General features: G+C 38.0%; 1 protein-coding gene across 3 annotated transcripts in view; it reads right to left on the bottom strand.

Moving 5' to 3' along the window:
* tox3 (TOX high mobility group box family member 3) overlaps nt 1-14,671 on the bottom strand; it is a 108,691-nt gene extending 94,020 nt beyond the window's left edge. For all 3 annotated transcript variants that reach the window (XM_063067440.1, XM_063067442.1, XM_063067443.1), the window contains exon 1: nt 13,978-14,671. In XM_063067440.1, the coding sequence (XP_062923510.1) occupies nt 13,978-14,079 (102 nt within the window). In that variant the 5' untranslated portion in view covers nt 14,080-14,671. The remainder of the gene's footprint in view (nt 1-13,977) is intronic.
* Nucleotides 14,672-16,145: the final 1,474 nt, after the last annotated feature.

The raw sequence follows: 16,145 nt of genomic DNA, 5'->3' as shown, positions 1-16,145 counted from the left end.
TCTTGAACGAGCACACCAATATCAGATTGGAAGCCTGGTTTATAACTTTTGTTTTTGCTTCCCATGCAAAAACTGCAATTTTCAATTTTATTAATTTGCCATCTCGCACTTATTCTGTAATTGCATCAAGCTCATTTATTTAACTTTCTGCAACATAAAATTCTTCTAATTTACTTCTCTTCAGCTGACACAAATAATGCATGGTGTATTCTGTAAATGTCGATGTAGCCTTGCCTGCAAGTTAAACGCATGCCAGCAGCTCAATCAACCAATTCCCGATATAGTGAATTTTCATCAGGTTGGACAATATTTCGTTAGGAAGTGCACACTTTACACCTGAACTTCAATGAGTTATTGTTTTTCCCTCACGACTCCATAAGCAGTGAAGAGCAGCATTTGGAACTAAGCCTTTTAGTTTTTTTTCTTGAATAGATTTAACACAACTTTATAAAGCTTCAGGCAAGTCCAGTATCATTATTTCTGTCTCCAGTGTGAGTCCAATTCTTAATTTTCATCATACTCTAACCTACAGCCAAGAAAGTTTAAGACCATAAGACTTGAGTCATCAAAGCTGCTCTGCCGTTCGATCATGACTAATTTATTTTCCCTTTCAACCCCATTCTCCTGACTTCTCCCCATAATCTTTGATGCCTAACTAATCAAGAATCTATCACCCTCCACTTTAAGTAAATCCAATGACTTCATTGCCACAGATGGATGTGGAGGCGAATTCCACAGACTCACCACCCTCTGGCAAAAGTAGTTCCACATTTCTTTTCTAAAGGTACATCCTTCTATTCTGAGGCTGTACCCTCTAGTTCTACACTTACCCACTATAATAACCAGCGCCTCCACATCCATTCTAACAAGGTCTTTGAATATTTAATAGGTTTTAATAAGATTGCTCTTCATTCTTCTAAACTCCAGCAAGTACAGGCTCAGAGCCATCAAATACTCCTCATAAGGTAACCCTATTATTCCCAGGATTATTCTTGTAAGCCCCTGTGGACCATCTCCAGTGCTGGTATACCTTTTCTTAGATCGGGGCCCAAAATTGCTCACAATATGCCAATGTGGTGTGACCAACACCTTATAAAGCCCAACGTTACACCCATGCCCCTTTCCTTTCCAGTCCTGATGAAGGTCTCAGCTTGAAATGTCAACTGTTTACTCCCCTCCATAGATACTGCCCGACTTGATGTGTCTGTTTTGTGCGCGTTTATAGTGAAAGCCAACATGTCCTCATTAATGGAAGAGTGACCACTCTGAGCACGGAGTGAGCTGGGAGTGACAGTGCTGGTGGTACTGCGAATCAAAGCATCACTAAGGGAGAATACGAGAGATTCCACATAGAATATAGAACTCTAGGGCTCAGCACAGGCACTCCAGACCACAATGTTTTCCAACCTAATCTAAGATCAATCTAACCCTCCCTACTGTATAACCCTCTAACTTTTTCCATCCATGTGCCCTTTTAAATGTCCCTCACGTATTTGCCTCCACCGTCACCACAGGCAGCATGTCCCATGCACCCATTAAACCATAAGACATAGGGGCAGAATTAAGTCATTCAACCCACTGAGTCCACTCCACCATTCCATCATGGCTGATTTCTTACCCCTCTCAATCCCATTCTCCTGCCTTCTCCCCGTAAACTTTGATGCACTGATTAATCAAGAACATGTCAACCCCTTCCTTAAATATACCCAAATGACTTGGCCTGCACAGCCAACTGTGGCAATGAATTTCACAGATTCACCACCCTCTGGCTAAAGAAATCTTTACTCATCTACATTTCAAATGGATGTCCCTCAATTCCGAGGCTCTGCCCTCTGGCACTGGATAAGGAGTCCAAAGCTGCTCATAATACTCCAAGTGCAGTCTGACCAATGTCTTAAAAGCCTCAGCATCACATCCTTGCTTTTGTATTCTAGTCCTCTCAAAATGAATGCCAACATTGTGTTTGCCTTCCTCACCACCAATTCAACCTAAAAGTTAACCTTTAAGGAATCCTGCTCAAGGAATCCCAAGTCCATTTGCACCTCTCTATTTTTGAATTTTCTCCCCACTTTAGTCCACACCTTTATTCCTTCTGCTAAAGTGTACTTCGCTACATTATATTCCATCTGCCATTTCTTTGCCCATTTCCCCAGTCTGTCTAAGCCCTTCTGCAGACACCCTGCTTCCTCAACACTACCTGCCCCTCCACCTATATCATCTGCAATCTGGTCCATAAAGCCATCAACTCCATCATGCAAGTCATTGACATACAGCACAGACCCCTGCAGAATACCACTAGTCACCAGCAGCCAACCAGAAAAGGCCCCCTTTTTCCCAGACTCTGCCTCCTGCCAGTCAGCCAAATTTCAATCCGTGCTAGTACTTCTCCTGTCATATCACAGGCTCTTATCATGTTAAGCAGCCTCATGTGCAGCACCTCGTCAAAGACCTTCTGAAAATCCAAAGAAACACCATCCACTGACTAGCTTTTATCTATCCTGCTTGTTATCTCCTTAAAGAATTCCAACAGAATTCCAACAGATTTTTCCCCTTTAGAAAACCATGCTAACTTTGGCCTATTTTATCAAGTACCTTGAAACCTCATCCTTAATAATGGACTACAGAATCTTTCCAACCACTGAAGTCAAGCTAACTAGCCTATAATTTCCTTTCATCTGCCTCCCCTCCTTCCTAAAGAATAGTGACATTTGGAGTTTTTCAATCCTCAGGAACCTTCATAACCCTCCAGAATTTAGTGATTTTTGCAAGATTGTTACACAATCTCTTCAGCTACCTCTTTTATAACCCTGGGGTGAGGTCCATCTGGTCCAGCTGATTTATCCACCTTCAGGCCTTTCAGCTTCACAAGCACACTTTCCTTAGTAAGAGCCATGACACTCACTTCTGCCCCGACACTCTCACACTCTTGGCATTCTGCTGGTGTCTTCCACAGTAAAGACCAATGGTCAAAATATTAAAGTTCTTCCGCTATTTCTTTGTTCCCCATTACGACTTCTCCAGTGTCATTTTCCAGTGATCCAATATCTACTCTCTTTTCTACTATTCTTTACACATCTGAAAAATCTTGTTATATCTTCTTATATTATTGGCTGGCTTACCTTCATATTTCATCATTTCACTCCTAAGACTTTTTAGTTGCCTTCTAGTGTTTTAGAAAGGTTCCCAATCTTCTACTTCCTAATTGTTGCTGTGTTATATGCCCTCTCTTGTTTTTATGCTGTTTTTGACTTCCCTTATCAGCCATAGTTGTCTCATCCTCCCTTTAGAATATTTCTTCATCTTTGTGATGTATCATTCCTGCATCTTTCAAATTTCCCCGATAAATACCAGCCATTGCTCTTCTCTCTCATGCCTCTATAATTCCCTTAATTCCACTGGAATACAGATACATCTGACTTTAGCTTCTCCCTCTCAAATTGCAGGATGAATTCTATCATATTATGATCACTGCTTCCTAAGGGTTCCTTTATCTTAAGCTTCCTAATCAAATCTAAGACATAACATAACAACCAATCTAGAGTCCGTGGTGGTTGCGCAATCGCTGTGAAGGTGTCCATGGAGAAATGTCTTTCCCCTAGTGGGTTTAACCACAAGCTGCTCCAAAAAAAAACACACACACACACAATAGAACCACCCATCCCCTCTGCCTGCCTACCTTGTGCTTTAGATACAATGTGAATTCTTGGATATTAAGCTCCCAACTATGATCCACTTTCAGCCACAACTCCGAGATGCCCACAACATCATACATGCCAATCTCTAACTGCGCCACAAGATCATCTAACTTATTCCGTATGCTACGTGCATTCAAGTATAACATCTACAGTCTTGTATTTATCACCATTATTGACTTCGCACTTCTGTTACATGTTATCTCATACCACTGACTGCAATTTGCCTTATCATCTGCCTATCCTTCCTCACTGCTTCACAATACACTACATCTAGCTGTACACAAACTACCCCATCCTCAGCCCTATCACTCTGGTTCCCATCCCCATTCAAGAGTAGTTTAAACCTACCCCAACAGCTCTAGTAAACTTGCCTGCAAGGATATTGGTCCCCTTCAGGTTAAGGTGTATCAGGTCCCTTTTATACAGGTCATACCTTCCTCAGAGAAGATCCCAATGATCCAGAAATCTGAAACCCTGACCCCTGCACTCATTCATCTGCCAAATCATCCTATTCTTACCTTCACTGGTGCTTAGCCCAGGGATTACTACCCCAGAGGTTCTGCTTTTCAGCATACTATCTAATTCCCTATCTTCTCCCCTCAGGACGACCTCCTTTTTCCAACCTTCTGACTGTTCACCCTCCCCCTTTAGAATGCCATGGCCATGGTCCTTGACATCCTCAACCCTGGCACCTGGGAGGCAGCATACCATCCAAGTTTCTCTTTCACATCCACAGAATTTGCTTTCCACTCCTCCAAACATGGAATCCCCTAGCACTACTCCACTGCTCCCCTCCCCATTTCCCTCCTGGGCCACAGAGACAGACTCCATGCCAGGGATCTGATCGCTGCTGCTTCCACTGGGTGGTCATCTCCAACAAACAGTACACTTATTATTGAGGGGAATGGCCGCAGGGTTAATTTGCACAGTAACCCAGGTACCTGCTTTCTGCAGCATAGGTATGACTACCTCCCTACAGCTCCCATTTATCATTTCATTGTCCCATATGAGCCAAAGGTCATCCAGCTGTAGCTCCAGTTCCTTAATACGGTCTCCAAGGAGCTGAAGCTTGACGCACTTCATGCAGATGTAGTTATTCTCCCAGAGTTCCTGCACTTCGCACCAAGAACATATCACTACCTCTGGACTGGTTCTCAGCACACCAGCTAAGTACTAACAGTAAGGAAAAACTTACTAGAAATTACTTACTTAGAACCTCTGTCCATGCTTGCTCAAGCCTGTTGAGCCAAAGCCAGACCACTCTATAACGCAGTTATTCAGAAGTTCATTACTTGCAAATCTGAAATCTCTGGATATTCCACATTTTTGAAAAAATTTACCCTCAAATTTGGATTTTTTAAAAACATACAAAATGAACAGTGTATCCATTTTTTGCCTGATTACAAATACAATTCTCTAAGTAGTTTGCTCTATTATTAAGCTGTTGTAAAATCATTCATATCATTTCTATTGACTATTTTAAAAAAATTGAAGCATTTGAATATATACTGTACACTGCAAGCAAACTATTTGCAGTGCTAACAGAGCAATATTTTATTTATATCACCTTCTGAGGTTACTTGTAAAGTATTAATCCATTTTAGTTATTTAAGTAATTCTCACAGGCAGAGGAATGTTATACAAACGCTGTACCTTTTTTCATCCACCTCTATTATAAACAGCACTACCTAAACAGTTCTCTTATTAAGCATCACTGCACAATTTTAAGTAATTTCGCTGATAGAAAACTAACAAGTTACATTAAAATATAATGCAAATTACAACAAGGTGTAGAATGCATTTAGAATAATAAACATATTATTTTGAAGATGTGATTCAGGATAATCTGCTTGGAAATGCCATTTAAGACTTCAACTGCTTTGCATTGTGGAGCAAAATTTTATGGAACAGTTTCAAATGTACCCCCTCAAACAGCACTGGTTGAATGTTAGAAGTTGTTGCTGCTTTTGGAACAAGTTGATCAAGCAATACGGGAGTTTCCTTTTAGCTACATCTGCTTGCAGGCTTCCAGTTATACAATAATAGTCAGCCTGTCATTGCTAATGAGCATTCTGCATTGAGAGAAAAAATTTATAATTCCCACTGTCTTCAGGTTTTTTGCATTGCAACAATACAGAAGACTGGATTCAGGTTAATGAGAACTAAAATGGGAATGGAACTTAAATCCCACAAAGAGCAAGTGCATGGAAAGCAGATTTCTTAACCATTCCAAACACCAAATAAATAGTTAAACAAATCAACTTAATTAAAGCAAATTGAAACATGTCTGCTGACCCATTCTTTTCTTTTAAAAAACCTGCATCATTAAATATAATGAAACATTTAAAATTATAACACTGTAACTATAGCAAAAAAAATCTTTGCTACATTTGGTCAGACAGCCAACAAACAAGCAAAGTGATAACTGAATATGTAGGCAGTTGAGGCTCAATCCTTTGCCAACAGTAACCTGAGAAGATAACAGATGCAATGATTTGTAAAAGATAATGGCCACCTCAATAGCTGGATACCGAGACATGGCACACTGAAAAGAGAACTGGGAATACAAACTAGGGCACTGTTACAAAACACTGCCTTTATGAAACATGATACCCAGGCCTGGCAGTACTGTAAATACAAATCATTTACTGTACCATATGTCCAGGGCTTTAAAAGTCAATGCCAGTTACCTAGGAGGATTTGAACCACTTTCAATCACAAAGAAACAAGCTGTGTTCCACTCTGTACTCTGGAAAGCAAAGCATTTATGCTCACTGTCACTATATACAACAGAAGTGTTTTTCCAGTTAACTGACAACACAATACAGCAGCCAAAACCAATTCAATTGGACTTTAGAACTGTGCTCTTTACTATGTTTTATAATGAATAATGTACAACTGCAGTAGAATGCAGCCTTAACCTTCTGACAAGGCAAAAAGTCATCACAGAAGAATGTTTTAATACATTATTTTCCCATAAACTTTTACAACATAGAATATATAACCAATTCAATTCTTTGGATAGAACAGCAGTAATTTTCCGGTCCAATGTTCCATTTATATTGTGTCCCCCAAAGTGCCTGCCTTCAGTTTGAATCAATATGATAAGAGTTATCTACTAAATCTAAGATTGTATACTGGCAGATGCCCAAATGCAGTTTAAGTATCAGGGATTATTACATTAATAGCCAACACTAAAACCAAAAGCTACAAAATTTGCACCTGCCATTTATAGCAGCCATATTTGATATATATTAATTCTTCCAAAACAATCCCAAGATCAACAAGCTGAAACCTTAGTGGTAATTTTGACCTAATTCACCCAGTAGGAAATTGACAAAACCCACACTACATGCCATTTTGACACCAGGCTCAAATTACCCTCCACTGAAGTCAGTGAAGGGTAAAATTGGGTGGGCTGCCAAACTGTTGTTCAACCTGGTCCTGTTAGTTTCTTTCAATACAGATTAGGTTAAAATGACTTCTGCTTGCTCTGAATTACAAGTGAAAAACATGTATTATTTCATGATTGATTCCTGGGATGGTAGGACTTTCATATGAAGAAAGACTGGATGAACTGGGCTTGCACTCGTTGGAATTTAGAAGATTGAGGGGGGATCTGATTGAAACGTATAAAATCCTAAAGAGATTGGACAGGCTAGATGCAGGAAGATTGTTCCCGATGTTGGGGAAGTCCAGAACGAGGGGTCACAGTTTGAGGATAAAGGGGAAGCCTTTTAGGACCGAGATTAGGAAAAACTTCTTCACACAGAGAGTGGTGAATCTGTGGAATTCTCTGCCACAGGAAACAGTTGAGGCCAGTTCATTGGCTACGGGGATCAGGGGGTATGGAGGGAAGGCTGGGGCAGGGTTCTGAGTTGGATGATCAGCCATGATCATAATAAATGGCAATGCAGGCTTGAAGGGCCGAATGGCCTACTCCTGTACCTATTTTCTATGTTTCTATGTTATTTGTGTAGTCATTTTACACAATTCAACAGTAATTCCTTGCACCTTCAGATATGCAGCTGCTGCCCACATGGTATTTAGTAGTGACCAAAACAATCTGTATTTACAACTCCAGGAGTTCGCCATCTTTTAACATCTTAAACCCTACTTACAACAACTTGCCATTTGCCTGTACCGACCCTTTTGCTCAGAGACTGCTCACATGTGGGGGAAATCGGTATTGGCCTGGTTTGCAGGAAAAAAATGTACCAAGAATCAGACAGGGACTAGTATTAAGCCAATTAACCAAGATGATAGCATCTTGAAAGGTCTGGAGATGGATTAAGAAGAATCTATACTCTTCAGCAACACGTTCAAAAACCTGAGGGCCAGATTTAAGTGTGGAAGCTCCTTAGGGAAGGAATTGAGTTTTTTTTGTTTTATTCAAATAATCGAGGAAGTCAAATGACCCAATTTCGCTTTCAATGTACATGGATCAATTCTGACGTGGCATTACCTACAAGAATGTAGTTTGATATCTGGGAAGTGCGATGTATACAAATAGCAATTTTCCACTAATATGGACACCAGTGGCCAAAAGGTCACCCTCAGAACTGTGGATTTCTACCATTCTGTAATTTGGCAAGACCCTGCCGCGCAACAGTTCCATCACCTCCAGTTAGTCTCTGAACTGAGATTAAAGTGACAATATCCAAGTCAATACTTCTGCTTTGTTTTCAAAGCGAGATCATCATTATTCAGATACACTTTCAACCACGTTTTCAACAAGATTTTGCACCCTCTACCCTTGTCTCATTGTGGGGTATTCATTTGACCATTAATGACTCCAGTAAAGACGTGTGGCAACATCCCAGTTCCTACCTCAAAAGGGAACATGCTTCTAGTGAGAGAGTTATTTATTAGTAGTATAATGCTTGTAGTCAAATCCTGTTGAAAACAAATTAGTTTTTATATAGCCATACTTAGCTGCTGAAAGCACTCATGATAAAAATTAAGCAAGTGTGCAATTATTGATCAATATGCTAAGACAGCTGGCGACACCAAATGAACTTTAGAATAAAGCAAATCCTAGTAATTGTCAAATACAGAAATTGGTTTGGCCACTAATACCCAAATTATGCACAGTATAATAAGCATTATCATTGACAGCCAGCATTGAGGCAGATTACACTGAGGTCAGGTACTTTTATTACTACTGTTCCATACAAGCTTGTAATTAAAATCATTTCAGTAGTCACAGTGGAGAAACTGATGCAGAAAAATACCATTTTAAACCACTTATGCATATGTGGCTTCAAATACAGTACCATGCTGTGACAAATCATTCTCTTGCAAACTGTTTTGTTACCAGGGTTACCAAAAGGTATGCCAAGGACCAAGACAAAGAAATTGAACAGTTATTGCCCTTCCCCCTCCAAATTTAGGAAACATGCACATTATGAAGTAACTTTCCAAAAGCAGGTTCCCTTCTACTTTCTGGAAGTAAGTTCTATCTCCTCCATCTGATAGTTATTTCAGAATTACATATTACAAACTTAGGGATCTTGTCACTACAAGTAGCAGGACAATAATACCGCAACTGCTCTGCTCTCACAGCCACCAACGGCTTAGCAACACAAAGTGCAAGTGCCTTTGGAGCAAAGGTACTGAAAAACTCTTGTGTTTCAGGAAGGAATAGAGGCTTTTCATCCATAATAAGTAAACAATTTCTCTTGTTCCCTGCTGTGATCTTACATATACAACACATCATTTCAGGCATATACAAGTTGCAAGTCTCTCTCTAGCTCAGAATATTTAAGCAAAATTGATTGTTTAATCTATCCATACAATTTTACATCAATTGAATTGAACTGTAACATTATAAAAGAGACAAGGTAGGGAATCTTCAGATTCTTCCTATCTATAATTCCTTATTATATCCAACCTTTCCTGAGATTAAATTGGTTCTTTCCCAGCACAGCAAGGTCACAATGTATTTAACCCAAGTAAACAAACAAAAGCAGATGGGAGACACTTTTGGTTATTTAAAATCATAACTCAGTACATTGTCAATTTTATATATTAATGAAAAATAGCAATGATATTTACTGCATTTAAGAAAAACACAAACAAAACCCTTACTTCAAGAATCTTCACGTTTTATAAAACACTTTGTTTTTTCAGTAAATATTTTTGTTTTTCCTCAACATTGACATTGCTAATCTTGAGTAACATTTTCTGAATTCATTTTCAGAAGTTTATTGATACAGCCTGTTTATGGATCATAGCAGTTAAATCAATACACACTAAAAAGATGGTAAGCACATCTATCACTTGTGTTTTGCCAGCACCGAACCTCAGACCCAGCTGAGTACTTTTCTCCTTGTTTAAATATGCACCACAGAAAGAGGCTGGAGAATGATGCTGATTACCACATGCTGGTTAAGTAGCAAACTGTGAAAATAAAACATATTAACGTAGTCTATGATTGCACACACCCAGGCAAGATGGCATTATTTTCTGCATATAAAATCAGTGTTATACTATATTAATGTAAAGTGGCTTTTCATTACAATTGTCCTTATTTACATTTTTCCCTCAATATCTTTGTAACATTTGTACAATAGATCATAACTTCTAAAGCACTTCACAAATATAAACATATTCTTTGCAAACGACAGAATGCAATCTTCTATTGCTGCTGTGTATATATTTCCTGTCAATTTCCTCAGCCCTTGTATTAACCCCAGTTCAATTGCTCTAGTGTCATATTTAATGCATGCATTATTTAAATATTCCCTTCCTGCACGTACATTTCAAAGTTATTTAAAAACTAATCTCTCCCAAAACTAAATTTATTGAGCAAGATTTTCATTTACTGAGCCTTGGAATGTTAAAAAATTGATAACCATTTTTATTTATCACATTTTTTGATAAATTATTTATCAAAAAAACCAGAACATGGTTTGCTACTGAAAAGGAAAATAAACTTTTAGCAAAATTTTATGAATGGAGGATGAACAGTAATGTTAAACTATGATCACTGTCACTGTTTATAATGTAGTGTTCTCTCTGATGTCAAATTAAGCTACGCTGATTAAATCCGAGTTGTAATACGTGGTGAATACAAAACTTCTTTTCCAGAGGTAGCTAATTCTGAGTTGGATCATTAGCTCAAAGCTGCAAAATAAATTCTGCATTTGTTCAGTAGATGTTTTTATGAAATAATAAAACAAGATTTGCCTCAAATGCTAATATGCAAATATGCATCATCTTATTTATATACTGCTTTGGATACCTTCAACAACAAAAAAAAGATAGGTCCTCAACTTATCCTTTATCATCTACTCCCTTGCAATGACTTCATTCACCAATTACAATTTCAAAGAAAACAGCAGTCCAGAAATTATTCCTCTCACTTGCTGTTTTTTGGAGGCGCAAATAGTTGAGATGCAGAACAAACTAATGAAGAGTTAGAATTTTATTGTCCACCAAGAATGTTAACCACACACTTTTATTCAATTCTCACTGCATCCACCTTTGACAAGTGTACTAATAATGGGCATAGCTTCCTCCCCACCAACACAGGGTTAGTCTAAACATTCTAATCTAACTTCCATCAACTATTCAGACATCCCATTACATCATAGCTGCTCTGCATATCAACAATATCTACTACCTTTGCAGAGAACTACCTGGGAACAAATAGCCTGACTAAAGTTTTTGGTAGGTACTTTATAAAACTATCTTGAAGACATGCCATAAGGCTATGTTGAAATGGACACAGAAAATATCAAAAAACAAAAACTTGTTTCTTCAGCTTAAGAATAAAAGCATTTAACTGCTGGGAAATATTATATTTGCATCAAACATACTCCAGCTCCTCCTCTTTCTCATAAATATGCATAGCAACATTTTGGATTACCTGTAATCTTAAATTTGGATCATTCCAATTCATCTAATAATCAAAAAAAACTTTGAACTTCAGACCAAAAATATCTAACTGTAGTACAAATGATATATACTGCAACTGTGTTGAATACCTTTTGGACAAGCTCATATAGCTGCAGCAGATTCCTCCTACTCCAATTATGGGACAAACTCTCAAATTCTGTAGTTGGAAGATTTTTATTTCATGCACCATTTTGACTTTACTGCATGCAGGATATTTTGAATATATTACTGTTGGTAAACAATGGTGACTGGACAACTGCACACAGTCAACAAAAACATGGGTTAGCCAGTCAATCTAAACTAATTACCTTTGTGCCATTAGATTGTACTTCAGGCACTTACAATATCGGGGAAAAAAAACTGATTCAAGATCATTAAATGCATAATGTTTCTGACTTGTACCCAGAAAAAGTCTTTACTGTACTTAAGGTATGAGTGACAATGCTGCAGTTCTCCAATTTCTAAGTAGGCATTACTCAAAGCAATAGAAGCCTATCAACCTCTGCCAAATGTCCAAATATATATCAGAATTCCATTTTCACTCATTTTCTAGATACAAGTACAATCATTTTTGTACATTTTAGGGAGGGAAAATATTCTAATTGCAACCTTGTGTGAAATAACTGTCTTTTTTTAAAAAATGACAAATTTTCCATCTTCAGAAACAAGATTTATTTTTACAAAAGCACCCCGATGTTTACACTGATAATACTGATGTTTTCAGGTATTACAAGAAAATTAATTTTTATCCATTGTGATGTCAATGATTGCAGGGTAGACTGTCACTGCTTAGATCAGATTCTGACACATTGAAGTTAATGCTGATGATAACGATGATGATGATGATGCTCAGAGATGGAGTAATAACAGTGGGCGGAGCCTGTGGTTGAGTAATAATCAAAGCATTTTCATTTTCTAACATTCACCATGGCACTGAGTTAATTCTAAACAGTTTAAGACAGTTTCTTTGTTACAAAATTACATTATCCTTTAAACAAACTAAAATAGTATTATTGTTCCAACTTTGCAGGTGATTTTCAATATTCAGCATGCTTCAGCATGGTACAATCTTTACTCATATAACTACTGCCGCACTTCCACCAAAGTTTCAGCTCTTAAACATCAAATGCTTCAAAGTACAATATTCAGAAAGTTTTATGTACTATTAACACCTAATTCAACTCAAAAAGGTTCACAAATTCATGACTGAAATTAAACTAGGAACTGCTTCCAAACATTTAACACCTTTCCAGTGAAACATGGGAGAATGGAGCAAGCATTTACTCAGCAGGATGACAACTGTATGCTAAATAACACAATCAATTGGACTTGCTAGATGGTAGCATATCTACAGCAGGTCATCAAAACAGTCACAGGAGCACAGAAAGGCATTTTAGAATTACCAAACCCTCTCTTTAGAATTCACCATACTCTTTACTAAGCAGCAATGATGATGCAGCTATCAACAAAGATCAGCAGTGCTAATAATGCTGAAAAGAGAACGTGATTATTACAACCTTGTATTTACCATGTGAGAGTTCAGAAATAGTACTTGGTTCTACAGCACAAAAGGATTACTTTCCTAATACACAGAACAAGAGAATCTGCCATGAAAATGATAACAGACGAAAATGAAGGGGGGGGGGAAATAAACTTTCTCACATTAATTAAGCAATAATTAGATGCAATGTCCCATAAGCCTGCAGCAACAATTGCCAGGGCAATGTGTTACTCAGAGACAGTAAAAGCATCCAGTAAACAAGTAATAAAGTCAATGCAGTGCATGTATCAAAAGGAGAGCACATTACCAACACAATAAAATACTGCATTTCATAAGACATAAATTAATTTCAAATGATCTCCAAAACGGGCTGTAAACTTTTACGTGACAGAACATTTTTACACTGCTTGAATCTGTAAAATTCTCTGGTATTCAAGTTTATAACTTCAAACAAATAATCCACTTTTAAAAAACACTACTTTTGAAGTGTATATCCACAGGCAGCAGAATAAAATATTGAAAATGATGCTTCAGTTAACTGCCTGATTTTCAGGAGTGCAAATATGGCCTTTTCTTCAGAAGATGGTTAACAATAAGTTTCTGGCTCATGATAGTGCTGCCAAACTCATCAATGTCTCTATTGATTTTGGAAATCTAAAATGACAGATAATGATTATGCACTTGGAGTTACTTTCTAATGACTTTAAGTGTACACAATACATTTGAAATCATAGAAACAAAATGGTAGAGTCATAAAATCAATAAAACAGTGACAATGTATATGCAGGATACAATTTAATGCTAAGTTATTCAATCATCTTGCTTCTTACAAACTATCACGTAAAGCATGAAACAATGAAGATAAAGAAATCTTTTCACCTTGTTGTAGTTGTAGTAGCCCAAGCATTGGGAAAGGTCCAGGTTGGAAGGATCTCCAGGAATAGTGTTGCCAGCAGCAGCTGGATAAAAACGTACATCCATTTTTTAAAAAATATAACAACCCTCAATAATGAACCACTTTGATTATTGTGGGGGTTTCTGACATCCACTTAAGTGTTAACTCAATTGAGGGTAAATAATGCACAGATGTAACCCTGGGGATTGTGTACAAAGTGGTTTAAATCTCTTGTTTAGAAAAGATACATGTATTTCCTGTGTTCCTTGGGTCTGTGTTTAACTGCCCAGTGCTGAGCCTCAGTATTTGCCCATGCATTCAACAGCAGCTGCTGTACACAAAGAAGCCACGCGACCAGCACTGATAAGCTGATGCTTTCCAGCTTCACCACTGCAGACTCTGATCTGGGCTGCTGATAAACACTGGAACAGCAACTGAGTCCCTTATAATAAACGGAGGCGGTTCCAAAGCCTTTTTTTTTGCTCCTTTCCTGTTAACTCTTAAAACAGTACCTTTAGCCGTCCATAGCTACTCACGCACGCACAGCCAGCTGGGCTGGCAAGATTAAAAAGCTGTCCTTGAAGAATTTAAAGCCAGGGGTTGCTAACAGGAGTGCAAGTCTTCCACCCAACGGTCACAGCTTGTAGTCTAAAGCGCTGAAGAGCTATGAAGCCGCTACTGGCAGCGCTCCCTGAGAATAATGAATAAGTAAAGCCCCTGGAAGGCAGTAAAGAAAGCTTCATAATGAGCCACTCCCAGTAATGCTCACCACTCCCACCAAGAGCAGCTGCCACTATACACACACATACACACACACACAAACCAAAGATTACATTGTATCTCAGCCATAATAAACCAGTTTACTTCTGGCCAGTTTCAGTCTCCTTGTTCAAGTCCCTTTTCCTGGTTCAGACCAATTGGAACTGCATTTCGTAAGTCTTATTTTCTTAAACAAAGTAATCAAGCGATAGTAGACGAGCAGAGAAGCGCAGAGATGTAAACACAATACAAAACACATGTTATAAATATCATCCACCGCACCTTTATCAGGGGATCAATGCGAACCCTGCTCGCAAATTTACAGAATAAACAACTCTTGTCGATCTCTAACACTTTACCATTAGGGCTTATGCCCGATCACTCTCGTACCCCTCTGAGTGACTATGTGCAGGCAAACTGCGAAAACCCAGTGAAAACAATCAATTAAAATCAGTTCATTAATAAATTAACCTACATTGAGTGTGAACCAAATTACAGGCAACCCATCCACGGATACGGCAGGTTCCTATTTTTAAAACTTTATTTAATGATCTCAGTTAATAAGACGACAATTGCCGCACTCCAAGCAAATGCATGGTGTCAGATTCAATTTTAATGCAACCTTGACTAAATTTATTCATTTCTTAAATTAATTTTATTTAGCATTTTGGCTACATTTCTAGTCATATTTTTCCCATTGAGGACAAGGAATTTATTTTCCTGCAACAGCTCCATTGTCTTTGCTTGGAATTCCAACCACCTGTCCATTGAGTTAATATTCCAAGCAAGAGTCATACAATTAAGTACAGCCAAATGAAAATAAATGGCTTCGCTCATTATCTGTTAGAAAGAGACCTTGCAATATGAATGCAGTCTAGCTTGACCCATGGCTTTTGAAAAGGAATCACCTCATACTTCTGAGTACATACCACAAAGCTAAAATATTAAACTATTATGAGTAATTTACATCTATATTAGATAAGAAAAAATAGCCATTTAATGAAAGCCAAATCAAATGTCCACTATTAAAACATTTAAATAGCTTCTCTCTCTGCATGGTTAAGATTAGCCATTAAAGAAAACACTTCACTGTTAAGATATCTATAGAATTACGAACATTAGCTCTTAATGCAACACCATGAAATGGTCTGAGACCTTTTTAATTTTTGCAATGATAATTCCAAAATTATTTTCTTTGTGGCGAGAAATGATCAGTAAAACATTATCTGATCAAGAAGGGAAGTAAATCAGGAGGACAATTCTCTGATATCACAATAATGTGTTATAGGATTTCGTAGTAGTGTATTATAGAAGAGGCTGGGGAAGATGGGAGGGAAGGCAGGCAGAACAAAGAACACAAAAGGGAGTCAGAACTGAGAAACGTAAGGACGTG

The sequence above is a fragment of the Mobula hypostoma genome, chromosome 14 (assembly GCF_963921235.1).
Source record: "Mobula hypostoma chromosome 14, sMobHyp1.1, whole genome shotgun sequence".
Classification (NCBI taxonomy): domain Eukaryota; kingdom Metazoa; phylum Chordata; class Chondrichthyes; order Myliobatiformes; family Myliobatidae; genus Mobula; species Mobula hypostoma.
The sequence above is the reverse complement of the archived record's forward strand: the minus strand, read 5'-3'. Positions and strand labels throughout refer to the sequence as shown.